Source organism: Podarcis cretensis (assembly GCF_951804945.1).
Source record: "Podarcis cretensis genome assembly, chromosome: 14".
Taxonomy (NCBI): Eukaryota; Metazoa; Chordata; class Lepidosauria; order Squamata; family Lacertidae; genus Podarcis; species Podarcis cretensis.
The window spans coordinates 800110-813596 of record NC_137183.1 but is presented as its reverse complement, the minus strand read 5'-3'; the positions used below and the strand labels follow the sequence as shown (position 1 = coordinate 813596).

Below are 13487 nucleotides of genomic sequence, written 5' to 3'. Positions count from 1 at the left end.
GAGGAGATTTGGATCAATTTCTGCCTGCACGTGAGGCAGCAGCAGGTGATGGTGTGGACTGCCTGGAGGACTGGAAAGACAAAGGAAGCTGTTGAGATGCCTGAAGAGAGAAATAATAATAATAATAATAATAATAATAATAATAATAATTTTTATTTATACCCCGCCCTCCCCAGCCAAGGCCAGGCTCAGGGCAGCTAACAAGCAATAATAAAAACAAGTTGAATGAATACAAACTTAAAAACAAGATTAAAATACATTAAAATATTGAAAATGCAGCCTCATCACAGGAGGAGAAAGGAAAAAGAAAGAGGGGGAGGGAATCAAACTGATTCTAAGCCAAAGGCCACTGGGAGCCAGTGCAGCTGGAAAAGCACTGGGTGAATATGCTCCCATGGCAGAGACCCCGTGAGGAGCCTCACTGCAGCATTCTGCAACCGCTGGAGTTTCTCGGACAGCTTCAAGGGCAGCCCCGCGTAGAGCGAATTACAGTAGTCAAGCCTGGAGATGACCGTCGCATGGATCACTGTGGCCAGGTCGGGGCGGGAAAGGTAAGGGACCAATTCCTTGATGCGGCGAAGGTGGAAAAAGGTCGCCTTGGCTGTTGCTGTAACCTGCGCCTCCATGGAAAGGGAGGCGTCAAGGTAACGGAATTCAATCTCCCAGGACATTCTATACAAGATCTCAAAGTAGCTGTTCTATTACAAAGGAATTTCAGAAATAGACTGGAAAGAGAAGCTGCTGAATTGCAACTTATTACCAAACTTAAAACCATGGAGAGACCTGGTCTGAATAGAGACATTGGATTCTTATCTCATTATACATGACAAAGCCATTTTTCACCTTCTCACCCCTTGCTTTTTCCTGTAAGACTTATTGCAGTCGTTAAGAGTCGTCAACAGGCTCATCACAGCTATCTGCCAATCACCCAATCCCACCACCCTTCTGAGTAATACCCCTCCCCACCTTCTCACTATATAGAAGGGTCTGGTGACTTCTGTTTCAGTGTATCTGAAGAAGTGTGCATGCACACGAAAGCTCATACCAAGAACTAACTTAGTTGGTCTTTAAGGTGCTACTGGAAGGAATTTTTTTATTTTGTTTTGACTTTATTTTTCAATTTTTCAAAACTCTGCAATTTTGTTCTGTCTCCATCTTGTTCCAAAATTTCCCAATATTTCGGCCATTTGGCCTCCATATTGAGAAGGGAGTTGGTCTCTCATCCCCATGCCATCCCGACCCAGCCATAGGACCTCTGTCTTTGAAGGATTTAGTTTCAGTCGGCTCCCACAAAACCTTCCAAGCATCTGGTCAGTGTATCCGGGGCCGAGTCGGTGTGGCCATCCATCAGCAGATAGAGCTGAGTGTCATCAGCATATTGGTGACAGCCCAGCCCAAAGCTCTGGACAGTCTGGGCAAGGGGGCGCATAAAGATGTTAAAAAGCATTGGGGAGAGGATTGCACCCTGCGGCACTTGCCACACCAAGGAGTGGTGCAACGACATCTCCCTCCCTAGCGCCACCCTCTGTCCCCGACCAGAGATAAAAGAGCACAGCCATTTACGGGCTTTGTCCTGTATCCCCATGTTGGTGAGGCGGTGGTCCAGAAGATCATGATTGACCATGTCAAAGGCTGCTGACAAATCTAAAAGAATCAGCCTTCCTGACCCACCTCGATCCAGTTGTCTACAGAGATCATCTGTTAGGGCAACCAGAGCCGTCCTGGTCCCGAAACCAGGACGGAACCCGGACTGAAATGGATCTAAAGCTGATGTTTCCTCCAGAAACCTACCAAGCTGTTCAGCAACTGCTCTCTCAATTACCTTACCCAGATATGGAAGATTTGAAACTGGGCGGTAATTGGATAGGTCTAAAGGATCTAGTGAAGTTTTCTTTAAGAGCGGAAACACCACTGCTTCCTTCAGTTCCCCTGGGAATGTCCCTGTGTCAAGGGACAAATTGATAATTTCAACCAGGGGGGTCCGTGCAACATCTGGACACGCCCTAATCAGCCAAGACGGGCACGGATCGAGAAGGCAGGTGGTGGGCCTATCAGCTTGGAGGAATCTATCCACATCAGCAGGGAGTATCTGATCGAAATGGTCCAACACTGGACCCGAAGACAGTTGAGGGGCCTCCAGTTCTGTCACTGTATCTAAATTGGCAGGGAGGTCACAGCGGAGCAACAGGACTTTCTCCGCAAAAAAGCTTGCAAATGCCTTGCAGCTGTGGGTCGAATTTGTGCTTAAATTTGCTTGTCCTCCTAAGGACGTTATAAATGGATTGATGACCAGAAACGCCAAGAGACAAGCAGAGATGGACTTGAAGAAAGGTTCCAGGGCACAAGTGGAAGTGAGCACAGGACAAAAAGCCTCGAAGGTTGTGGTGGTTGCTGTGGGAAAAGATGGGAAGAAATGGAAGACGCATCCCTTTCCCTTTTTTAAACAGGATGAAGCAGAATTATCTTTGAGTGTATACCTTGAATAAAGGTAAAGGGACCCCTGACCATTAGGTCCAGTCATGGCCGACTCTGGGGTTGCGGCGCTCAACTCGCTTTATTGGCCCAGGGAGCTGGCGTACAGCTTCCAGGACATGTGGCCAGCATGACTAAGCCGCTTCTGGTGAACCAGAGCAGCGCATGGAAACGCCATTTACCTTCCCGCCAGAGAAGTAGGCTGACACCTATTTATCTACTTGCACTTTGACATGCTTTCGAACTGCTAGGTTGGCAGGAGCAGGGACCGAGCAACGGGAGCTCACCCCATTGCAGGGATTCGAACCGCCAACCTTCAGATCGGCAAGCCCTAGGCTCTGTGGTTTAACCCACAGTGCCACCCGTGTCCCTTATACCTTGAATACTTTAAATAATTGTTATAGATATAGATGCGGAGTTAACCAGGGCTATCGACTGTCTGGCTCCGAAGCGCCCTCTCCGATTGCATGGAGCCCAGACAGCTCCGTGGTTTTCTTCGGAGCTGAGGGCGATGAAACAATCGCTGAGACGGCTAGAGCGTCAGTGGCAAAAAACTCACTCCGAATCTGACCGGACACAGGTTAGAGCTCAACGTCGAGCCTACCAAGTGGCGATAGCGACGGCGAAGACTTTCTTCACCGCCTCTATTGCATTTGCAGAAAATAGTAGCAGGAGACTCTTTCAGGTGGTTCGTAATTTAATGGAACCACCTTTACCACCGGGGCCTTGTAAAGACCCCAAGATCTCCTGCAACGATTTTGCAAAGTTTTTTGCAGATAAAATCACTCATATTCGGAAGGAGCTAGACACCACCGTGGGAGCAGTGCCGGGGCGGGAGAGTGCTAGAGCTCTGTATGGTCAAGTTGCATGGAATCAATTTCAATCCGTTACCCCCGAGGATGTGGACAGGCTGCTTGGACGCGTGAAACCAACCACCTGTCTCCTGGATCCTTGCCCATCCTGGCTAATAAAAGCAAGCCGGGAAGGGCTGGGCGATGGGCTCTGCGGGGTGGTGAATGCTTCCCTCTGTGAGGGAACATTCCCAGATCCGCTGAAAGAGGCGGTCATTAAACCGCTTCTTAAAAAACCATCTTTAGACCCGGCCAGTATGGCCAACTATCGCCCAGTCTCAAATCTTCCTTTCTTGGGCAAGGTGATTGAGCGCGTGGTTGCTGAACAACTCCAGGCACGCCTGGAGGATGCGGACCATTTGGATCCCTTCCAATCGGGATTCAGGCCTCATCATGGGACTGAAACTGCCTTGGTCGCGCTGGTTGATGATCTCCGGCAGGCTAGGGACAAAGGTGAGAGTTGTTTCCTAGTTCTGCTGGATCTCTCTGCGGCCTTTGATACAATCGACCATAACATCCTTCTGGACCGTCTAGAGGGGCTGGGAGCTGGGGGCACTGTTATACAGTGGTTTCGCTCCTTCCTCCTGGGCCGTGTTCAGAAAGTGGTGGTGGGGGATGAGTGTTCAGACCCCTGGGCCCTCACTTGTGGGGTGCCTCAGGGTTCCGTCCTCTCCCCCATGCTTTTTAACATCTATATGCAGCCGCTGGGAGAGATCATCAGGAGGTTTGGGCTGGGTGTCCATTAATATGCAGATGATACCCAGCTCTACCTCTCTTTCAAATCAGAACCAGTGAAGGCGGTGAAGGTCCTGTGTGAGTGCCTGGAGGCGGTTGGAGGATGGATGGCGGCTAATGGATTGAGGTTGAATCCTGACAAGACAGAAGTACTGTTTTGGGGGGACAGGGTCGGGCAGGTGTGGAGGACTCTCTGGTCCTGAATAGGGTAACTGTGCCCCTGAAGGACCAGGTGCGCAGCCTGGGAGTCATTTTGGACTCACAGCTGTCCATGGAGGCGCAGGTCAATTCTGTATCCAGGGCAGCTGTCTACCAACTCCACCTGGTACGCAGGCTGAGACCCTACCTGCCTGCGGACTGTCTCGCCAGAGTGGTGCTTGCTCTAGTTATCTCCCGTTTGGACTACTGCAATGCGCTCTACGTGGGGCTACCTTTGAAGGTGACTACAACTAATCCAGAATGCGGCAGCTAGACTGGGGGCGGCCGCCGAGACCACATAACACCGGTCTTGAAAGACCTACATTGGCTCCCAGTACGTTTCCGAGCACAATTCAAAGTGCTGGTGTTGACCTTTAAAGCCCTAAATGGCCTCGGCCCAGTATACCTGAAGGAGCGTCTCCACCCCCATTGTTCTGCCCGGACGCTGAGGTCCAGCGCCGAGGGCCTTCTGGCGGTTCCTTCATTGCGAGAAGCAAAGCTACAGGGAACCAGGCAGAGGGCCTTCTCGGTCGTGGCGCCTGCCCTGTGGAATGCCCTCCCATCAGATGTCAAAGCGATAAATAACTACCTGACATTCAGAAGACATCTTAAGGCAGCCCTGTTCAGGGAAGTTTTTAATTTGTGATATTTTAGTGTATTTTTGGTTTTTATGGAAGCCGCCCAGAGTGGCTGGGGAAACCCAGCCAGATGGGCGGGGTAAGAAAAAAAAAAATTACCTGAGTGCACTCTTTTCATTTTTGTTTTTTCTTGCTTTTTTCTCTTCCCTTTCTGTGGTCTTTAATCTTTGCTTGGTCTATGTTAACTATATATATATATTTATGCTTTGCTTTTTGGCATTTTCTTTCTTGGACTAATGAAGAGACACCCCAGAAGGTGGTGGGTGGAAGATGAGGGGCCTTGCATGACAGGAAGTGTGCAGAGGATCTCCCAGGTGGGAGGCTGGCGGAAGGGGGGGGGGAGAGCTCCCTCTTGTGTGTGTGGAATGAGGGTCAAGATACCATCATGGCAGAGGACCTTGAGCTTCTTTCTTCTCCTCTTCTTTTTCTGTTACTTTATTCTTCTCTCTTGCTTCTCTTCTATTTATTTTCTTGACTCACAGTTCTCTTTATTGTACTCTATGTGGAAAACTCTCAATAAAGCTGACTTTAAAAGTCCAGGAAACGAGGCTCCCTTTGGAGAGCATTGCCAAAATGCCGGCAGCTGTCACTGCACCTTGTGGCAGCAGATTCCATCTCTTCCTTATGGCTGATGGGAGCAGAGAAGGAGAGAATTGCAGACAATGTGGGCATCTCTCCTGTTTGCATGCCTCACTAAGGTGACACACACATGGAATCTAAACCACACCTGTGGATTGAAGGTGGGGTTTGGAGTAGGCTGACACTCCCGTGAATCAGGGCAGGGGAAAAGGAGAAGTCATGTTTGAGCTCAGAGGCAAGAGCTGCCTTGTTTCCCACTGAAAAGCGAGGTGGGTGGTGATCCGTGCCAGATGGGTTTGAAAAGGTGGCCTAGGATCATAACCACAGCCAATTTATTGGTGCGCTGCATTTCCCACAAATCCATTTTGCTCACAGCAGTTCAAATCCAGTTTGGCAGTTATGGACTTCTGAGTACAGATAGGTAGCCGTGTTGGTCTGCCATAGTCAAAACAAAAAAAATTCCTTCCAGTAGCACCTTAAAGACCAACTAAGTCAGTTCTTGGTATGAGCTTTCGTGTGCATGCACACTTCTTCAGATACACGAAGAAGTGTGCATGCACACGAAAGCTCATACCAAGAACTTACTTAGTTGGTCTTTAAGGTGCTACTGGAAGGAATTTTTTTTGTTTGAACTTCTGAGCTTTGCTTATGGGAGACAAAATAAACATGCTGAATTTAGATCACTCTAGGGCACTGGAAAAATTCCCTATGCAAATCTCCCTAGTTTGCATAGGATTCTCTTCTGGAAAGTTTAAAGTCAAAATGTTCTGGGAAATCTACATCACATCACGGAACCTACTTTATTGTGAGAGTTATCTAACACAGTCCGTATATTTCATGTTCCAAAGTTCAATTGTCTTTTACAACCACTGCTGCCCCCACTGGGCGTGGTAATCCAGTCAGGGAAAAAGGGAGGCAGACTATGTTTAGGGCACCTTTTCTAGCTCCTCCCCCTTTTCAGGGTGAGCAGAGTGGATCCTAAATAGGGCTGCTCAGTCATGGATACAGCTGCCGAGCTGTATTATATACAGCTGCCAGTCCAATTGGAGAACAGCCTTCACCCAAAGTGTCATGGACTTTGAAGACATGCAGACTCGGGACGAAAGGGAGAAACGTGCTAAGAGCAAGGCAAACCCTCACCGTGATCAACTCCTGCCCAGAAACCTGTGTCCCCACTGTGAAAGGTAGCCAAGGGGTCTTCCAGACCAAACCCTTCCCCCCGCCCCGCCATGGCCATCAGTGAAACCTTTGCGGCTGTGTGAGTGCAGGGGGAGGGAGCAGAGGGCCCCTCCAAGTGTCGGTATGAATTCAGGCCAGCATGGCCAACTGTCAGGGATGATGGGAGTTGTGGTGCAGCAGCATCTCGAGGTCTCTGGAGCTTTACCCAAACTCTGCTTTCTGTTCTGTAAGATGTTCTTTTTCTGCTGAAGAAAGGCAGGAATCGTAAGCAGGGTGGGGGTGGGGGGTGTCATGAGGCCAGCTCCATAACTGCTTCCTGGGCTGCCACAATGGATTATATAACCTCCGGTCAGCAGTGAGGGAGGACATGAACTCCTAGGGAAGCAAGATCCTGTTTACTTGCACGCAAGTGCCAGGAGGAAAGGGAAAGGACAGCAGGAAAGCAGTGAGTCCCAGCAGCTTCTCAGCACATGGTTTAAAAGCGGGAGGGGGGCAGTAGACAGAGAGGCCCCTTCCCACCCTCTGGTGTCTTATGTGGGCTTATGCCTGGCCTGCCTTCCCAAAAGGCAAATGCTCTTGCTGTCTTCCTTGGGAGGAAATGAATGGCGGATGGTGAATAAGGTCAGCATTACAGTGCATCCCATCTGTAGTAATGCTGGGCCACACCCACCTTCCCCACCTGTCCTACAATCCAGCGGGGCCCGGCTAGGAGAGGGAAGGCGGTGCCACAACATTTACTTTTTCAGGACAAAACACAACAGAAGGGGTAGTTGCTGCCACCACTCCCTTGTCCGGGGATAGCCCAGAAGATTAACCCAAGGGAGAAGGTTACTCTTCCTTGTTACCGGCTGCCCCCACCCTGCATTGCTTTACCACAAATCGCAGGCAGAAATTCAACAGGTTCAGTAGGAGGCTAAGCGGTCAGACTTTGGATTCAAACTTTCCCCAGAAAGGCACACAGAACAAAATAGGAAAATCCTTTTTTAAAAGTTATTTAAAAAACAAGATTAAACATACTTAAAAGTAGGCACATCTCTTATGTGGTTCAGACAAGAAAATAACAACATTGTAAAGCACTGCTAGCTAAACGTACCGTATTTTTCGCTCTATAGGACGCACATTTTCCCCTTCAAAAATGAAGGGGAAATGTGTGCATCCTATGGAGCAAAAGCAGGCTCCCTGGCTTCAGTGATAGCAACGCGAAGCCTCCGAAGCCTGCGCTCCGGAGGCTTCGCGTTGCTTTCGCTGAAGCCAGGAGAGTCTGGTCTTTGAGGCTGGCGGTGGGGGAAAGCAGCGCTTCCCCCCACCGCCAGCCCCACAGGCTCAGGGGGCAGCGGGAAGGCGTGGGACGCCTTCGCGCTGCTCCCGGACCTGGTTTGGAGGCTGGCAGTGGGGGAACGCAGCGCTCGGTCCAAAAGCCCACAGGAGCCGCACACTCTTTAAAGGGTGCATGGCTCCTGTGGGCTTTTGCGGGAGATGGGGGAATTCCCCCACTTCCCGCAAAAGCAAGCAGAAGCCACACACTCTTTAAAGGCTGTGCGGCTTCTGTGGGCTTTTCTACAAGGTGGGGGATTTCCCCCACCTCGCAGAAAAGCCCGCAGGAGCCGTGCAGCCTTTAAAGAGCGTGCCGCTCTTGGGGGCTTTTCCCCAAGGAGGGAGAAGGGACTGACTGGCCGAGTCAGTCCCTTCTCCTTCCTGTGGGCTTTTATGGGAGATGGGGGAATTCCCCCACCTCCCGCAATAGCAGGGAGAAGGTCTGGGAGAAGTGCACAGGCTGCGTGCAGCCTGTCCGCTGCTCCCAGAGCTGGGGGGGGGGATCATATTTTTTCCCTTGATTTCCCCCTCTGAAAACTAGGTGTGCCCTATGGTCAGGTGCGCCCTATAGAGCGAAAAATACAGTACTTACAAAACGAGAACACAAGAAAAGTTAAGACAGTTCGTAAAGTTCTCGACTGAATCCGCATCTCAAGAAGACAACAGGAATTCTTCATCACAAAGAACACACATATGAATGACGACTGCCGACAAGGTAGTGAATTTGGCAGAAGGGCGGATGGATGTTGCCTGCTTGCCGGCTCCTTTCCTAAGGTTTTTATCCTTAAAACCCCACGTGTAATCAGACCCACAAGGACCAATCAGAATTTCTAATTAATTCAAAATTTACCAATGGTCACCGAGTTGGATAATAACTCAGCTTGTGACAGCTGAAGCTTGTTTGTACTCAAAACCTTGGGATCAAAGGGTTCCTCCCAAACTTCTCAGAGACACAGCAGATCCTCCTTTCTCCTGTAATGAGGCTTCATAGCCCTTATTCACACAGGGACAGCTCTTAGTAACCAGGTGTTAAATCACCACTAATCAACTGGAAGTTTTCCTTCCTGCAGATGCATGAGATAAGTATTCACACTCCCAGAGCCAGTTAGTCTACAGTTGTAAAGCAACAGACGTATATTTCCCATAAATCATTTGGCCTTTGGTTTTCCCATAGTGCTTTTCTTCAGCTTGACCAAAGTTTGCCTACTGAAAGTTCCTAACTTCACTACACCATATTTTATTATAATTACAGTATTCACTTATCACCTGCCCTTCACCCTACTGCCCAGGGTCTGCTGCAGCATTAAAACACAATATTAAAAACAGGAACACCATTTCAGATAAAATCACAGTGGACTTTGCTACCAAACTCTGCCATTTTGTCCTCACCCACAACCACTTCAAATTTGGAGATGACCTGTTCCTCCAGATCAGCGGCACAGCAATGGGCACCCGCATGGCCCCCCAGTATGCCAACATCTTCATGGCAGATTTGGAGCAACGCTTCCTAAACTCCTACCCACTCAAACCTCTCTTGTACATTGACAATTTTTTTTATTATCTGGACACATGGTCAGCAGACCCTGGACACCTTCCACCAGACATTCAGTGACCTGGTCTATGCAAGAAATATATTTTCTGGACACTACTATAAAAATACAGGATGGGTGCATAGACACCACCTTATACTGAAAACCAACTGACCGACAAACATATCTACATTCTTCCAGCTACCATCCCAAACATTCCAAACAATCAATTGTATATAGCCAGGCTCTATGATACAGCTGCAGCTGTTCCAACTCTACAGACATGGATTCTCACCTAAGAGATCTACAGCAAACCTTTTTGGAACTAAAATACCCACCTGATGAAGTCAAACAGATTTGTTGAACAGATAAAAAAAAGCCAGACTGAAAGCAAGACAGACCCAAAAGAGAAAATAACAGAACACCACTAGTTACCATATACAGCTCCCAAGTTAAAACAGTTCAACTCATCATCAGAGATTTGCAACCTCTCCTAGACAACAACAGTTCTCTTTCTCAAGCTCTGGGAGGAAAGACCTTTCATTGCCTACAGACAGCCACCCAATCTTAAACAACTCCTCACCCACAATAATACAGCAACCAGGCTTAACATGGACACTGGTACCAGGGCCTGCAATAAACCTAGATGCCAACTTTGCTGCCACATAAACCCAGACAACACCATTACTGGACCCAACAACATCAAACATACCATCTCAGGACTATTTACTTGCTCATCTTCCAACATTGTGTATGCCACCAAATGCCAGCACGCCCTACAGCTCTCTATATTGGACAAACAGGCCAAACCCACGCCAAATCTGACATCAGGAATCACAAGACAGAGAAGCCAGTAGGAGAACACTTCAACCTCCCAGGACATTCAATACAGGAACTCAAAGCAGCTGTCTTATTATAAAATAATTTCAGAAATAGACTTGAAAGAGAAGTTACTGAATTACAACTTATTACTAAACATGGACCATAAAGAAGGCTGATCGCCAAAGAATTAATGCTTTTGAATTATGGTGCTGGAGGAGACTCTTGAGAGTCCCATGGACTGCAAGAAGATCAAACATATCCATTCTTTAGGAAATCAGCCCTGAGTGCTCACTGGAAGGACAGATCGTGAAGCTGAGGCTCCAAGACTTTGGCCACCTCATGAAAAGAGAAGACTCCCTGGAAAAGACCCTGATGTTGGGTAAGATGGAGGGCACAAGGAGAAGGGGATGACAGAGGACGAGATGGTTGGACGGTGTTCTCGAAGCTACAAACATGAGTCTGACCAAACTGAGGGTGGCAGTGGAAGACAGGAGTGCCTGGTCCATGGGGTCACGAAGAGTCGGACACGACTAAACGACTAAACAACAACAACTAAACATGGGTGGCACTGTAGTCTAAACCACAGAGCCTAGGGCTTGCTGATCAGAAGGTCAGCAGTTCGAATCCCCACGATGGAGTGAGATCCTGTTGTTCGGTCCCAGCTCCTAGCAGTTCGAAAGCACGTCAAAGTGCAAGTAGATAAATAGGTACTGCTCCGGTGGGAAGATAAACGGCATTTCCATGCGCTGTCTGGTGACTTCTGTTTCAGTGTATCTCAAGAAGTGTGCATGCACACGAAAGCTTTTACCCAGAACAAACTTAGTTGGTCTCTAAGGTGCTGCTGGACAATTTTTTAATTTATTATTATTAAAACAGTTTAAAAGAACAACTTGAAGCCATAAAAGTAAGGCCTGTCCTCAGGTGCCCAAGGCCAGGGTGAGAAGCCGTCTGCAGCATCCTCCAGAATCTGTCACTGTGAAGGCACCAGACTCACTTCTGTGGGTCCCACAGTTCAGGAGCCACCGCAGAGAAGGCCCTTTCCCAGCCCGCTCCCACTCCCTGGAGCCAGTGAGGGTGGGAGAATTCACCACCCCTGGGAGAGCAAGCCTATGCGTTCAGTGGGCTTTTGGGGTATTGCAGGATTCTATTTCAGACCTCTTCTATATCATATTCTCTTCTCTGCCATTCTTCTCCTAGGACAGGGCTGGGGAACCTCTGGCCTTCCAGATGGTTCTGGCCTCCCATCAACCCAAGCCAGCATGCTTAGTGGTCAGGGAGGATGGGAATTCTGGTCCAGCAACATCTGAAGCAGTTCCCCACCCATCTAAGGTTGACAGTTTGTAAAGAAGGGCAGGACGTGGGTATTTCCAACCACATATTCTCTTGGCATCTTGCTAATGTAAACAGTGACATGCTGGTGAATTAATAGAATTAATAGAGGTAGAGGGTATCCTAGTGGCCATCCAGTCTGTCCCCTTTCTTCAATGCAGGAATCCTGCAACTGCAGCATCCCAGACAGGAGGCCATCCAGCCAAGGAGAAGCTCACCAACCCTGACTGTTAGGAGCTGGATCGGTCTTACTCCCAGGAAAGTAGGGTTAGGGGTAGGATCATTGCTTTTACAATGGTGCAATTGGGTAAGCTTAAGCTCTGGGTTTGATGGGGTGTATCCAAATACCTTAGATCATGATACCCATTTATGCCAATGGGCCTATTCTAAGTACAACTAGCATTGGGTGCAGCCCAATGAACTTAGATGGTGGCTTTTCAACTGTGATCTGTATTATGTCAGCTCCCAGCCCTGCTGCCTTTGTGGGGGCTTTTCTACCCCTGCTGCCACCTGCCCCAAAGTCCTATACTCAGGAAAGACCAGGAGGCAGGAAAAGTCATGGTTTCCTGAAGTGAGGCAACATTCTGTTGGCACATGGGAAGCGTCGAGAGTATGCAGAATCTTGCTGAATCTTTTTGTCTAGACACTTATTTTTGAAATTTAGCTGCTTATTTTTGGAATAGTTTCATTTTGTTCTCCTTCAGACTGGCAGAGGAAGGATTTGAGGAGCAAATTAAGCTTGTCTACGTAGGGATTTGGGGGCTGGATTAATTTGGAATTGGTCTGATTATCTGCTTTCTGTTCACTGAAAAAACCCCAAGTCCCTGTGAAGATAACAAGAGTTGGAATAAAGACAGGCAAGATTCAATCCAGAGAAGATTTGGCTGAAGAAAGTAGCTGGAGAGGAGAGCCTAATGCCCAAGAATTTTTAACCAGGTCAGGAAGGGTGTTGCCCCAAATGAGACTGAAGGGCAGCCAAGATTGGGCAGAACATCCTCCACGGAGGAAAATAAGGACGTCCTCCTGGCACTCCTGTTCCCACACCAAGGATCACTCTGCAAGCCCCATTCTCTTCACAGTTAAACCTAATTGAAGGCTTGGTGGCTTTGCTGTGCCTCCACAATGGAAGGCAGACAGGCTTCTGATCAAATTTGCAGATGACACCAAACTGGGAGGGGTGGCTAACAGCCCAGAGGACAGGATCACACTTCAAAATGACCTTGACAGATTAGAGAACTGGGCCAAAACAAACAAGATGAATTTTAACAGGGAGAAATGTAAAGTATTGCACTTGGGCAAAAAAAAATGAGAGGCACAAATACAAGATGGGTGACACCTGGCTTGAGAGCAGTACATGTGAAAAGGATCTAGGAGTCTTGGTTGACCACAAACTTGACATGAGCCAACAGTGCGACACGGCAGCTAAAAAAGCCAATGCAATTCTGGGCTGCATCAATAGGAGTATTGCATCTAGATCAAGGGAAGTAATAGTGCCACTGTATTCTGCTCTGGTCAGACCTCACCTGGAGTACTGTGTCCAGTTCTGGGCACCACAGTTCAAGAAGGACACTGAGAAACTGGAACGTGTCCAGAGGAGGGCAACCAAAATGGTCAAAGGCCTGGAAACGATGCCTTATGAGGAACGGCTAAGGGAGCTGGGCATGTTTAGCCTGGAGAAGAGGAGGTTAAGGGGTGATATGATAGCCATGTTCAAATATATAAAAGGATGTCACATAGAGGAGGGAGAAAGGTTGTTTTCTGCTGCTCCAGAGAAGTGGACACGGAGCAATGGTTCCAAACTACAAGAAAGAAGATTCCACCTAAACATTAGGAAGAACTTC

At 48.4% G+C, this 13487-nt stretch overlaps 1 protein-coding gene across 4 annotated transcripts in view; it reads left to right on the top strand.

Moving 5' to 3' along the window:
• SNX33 (sorting nexin 33) overlaps positions 1-13487 on the top strand; it is a 48029-nt gene that overhangs the window by 23974 nt on the left and 10568 nt on the right. Inside the window, exon 2 of one of the 4 annotated variants that reach the window (XM_079953323.1) lies at positions 11808-12798. The exons of 2 other annotated variants lie outside the window; for them this stretch is intronic. In XM_079953323.1, the coding sequence (XP_079809449.1) occupies positions 11808-12046 (239 nt within the window). In that variant the 3' untranslated portion in view covers positions 12047-12798. Of the gene's footprint in view, positions 1-2267; positions 2539-11807; positions 12799-13487 lie in introns of those variants that run through there. One more of the 4 variants, XM_079953325.1, reaches the window with a different exon arrangement.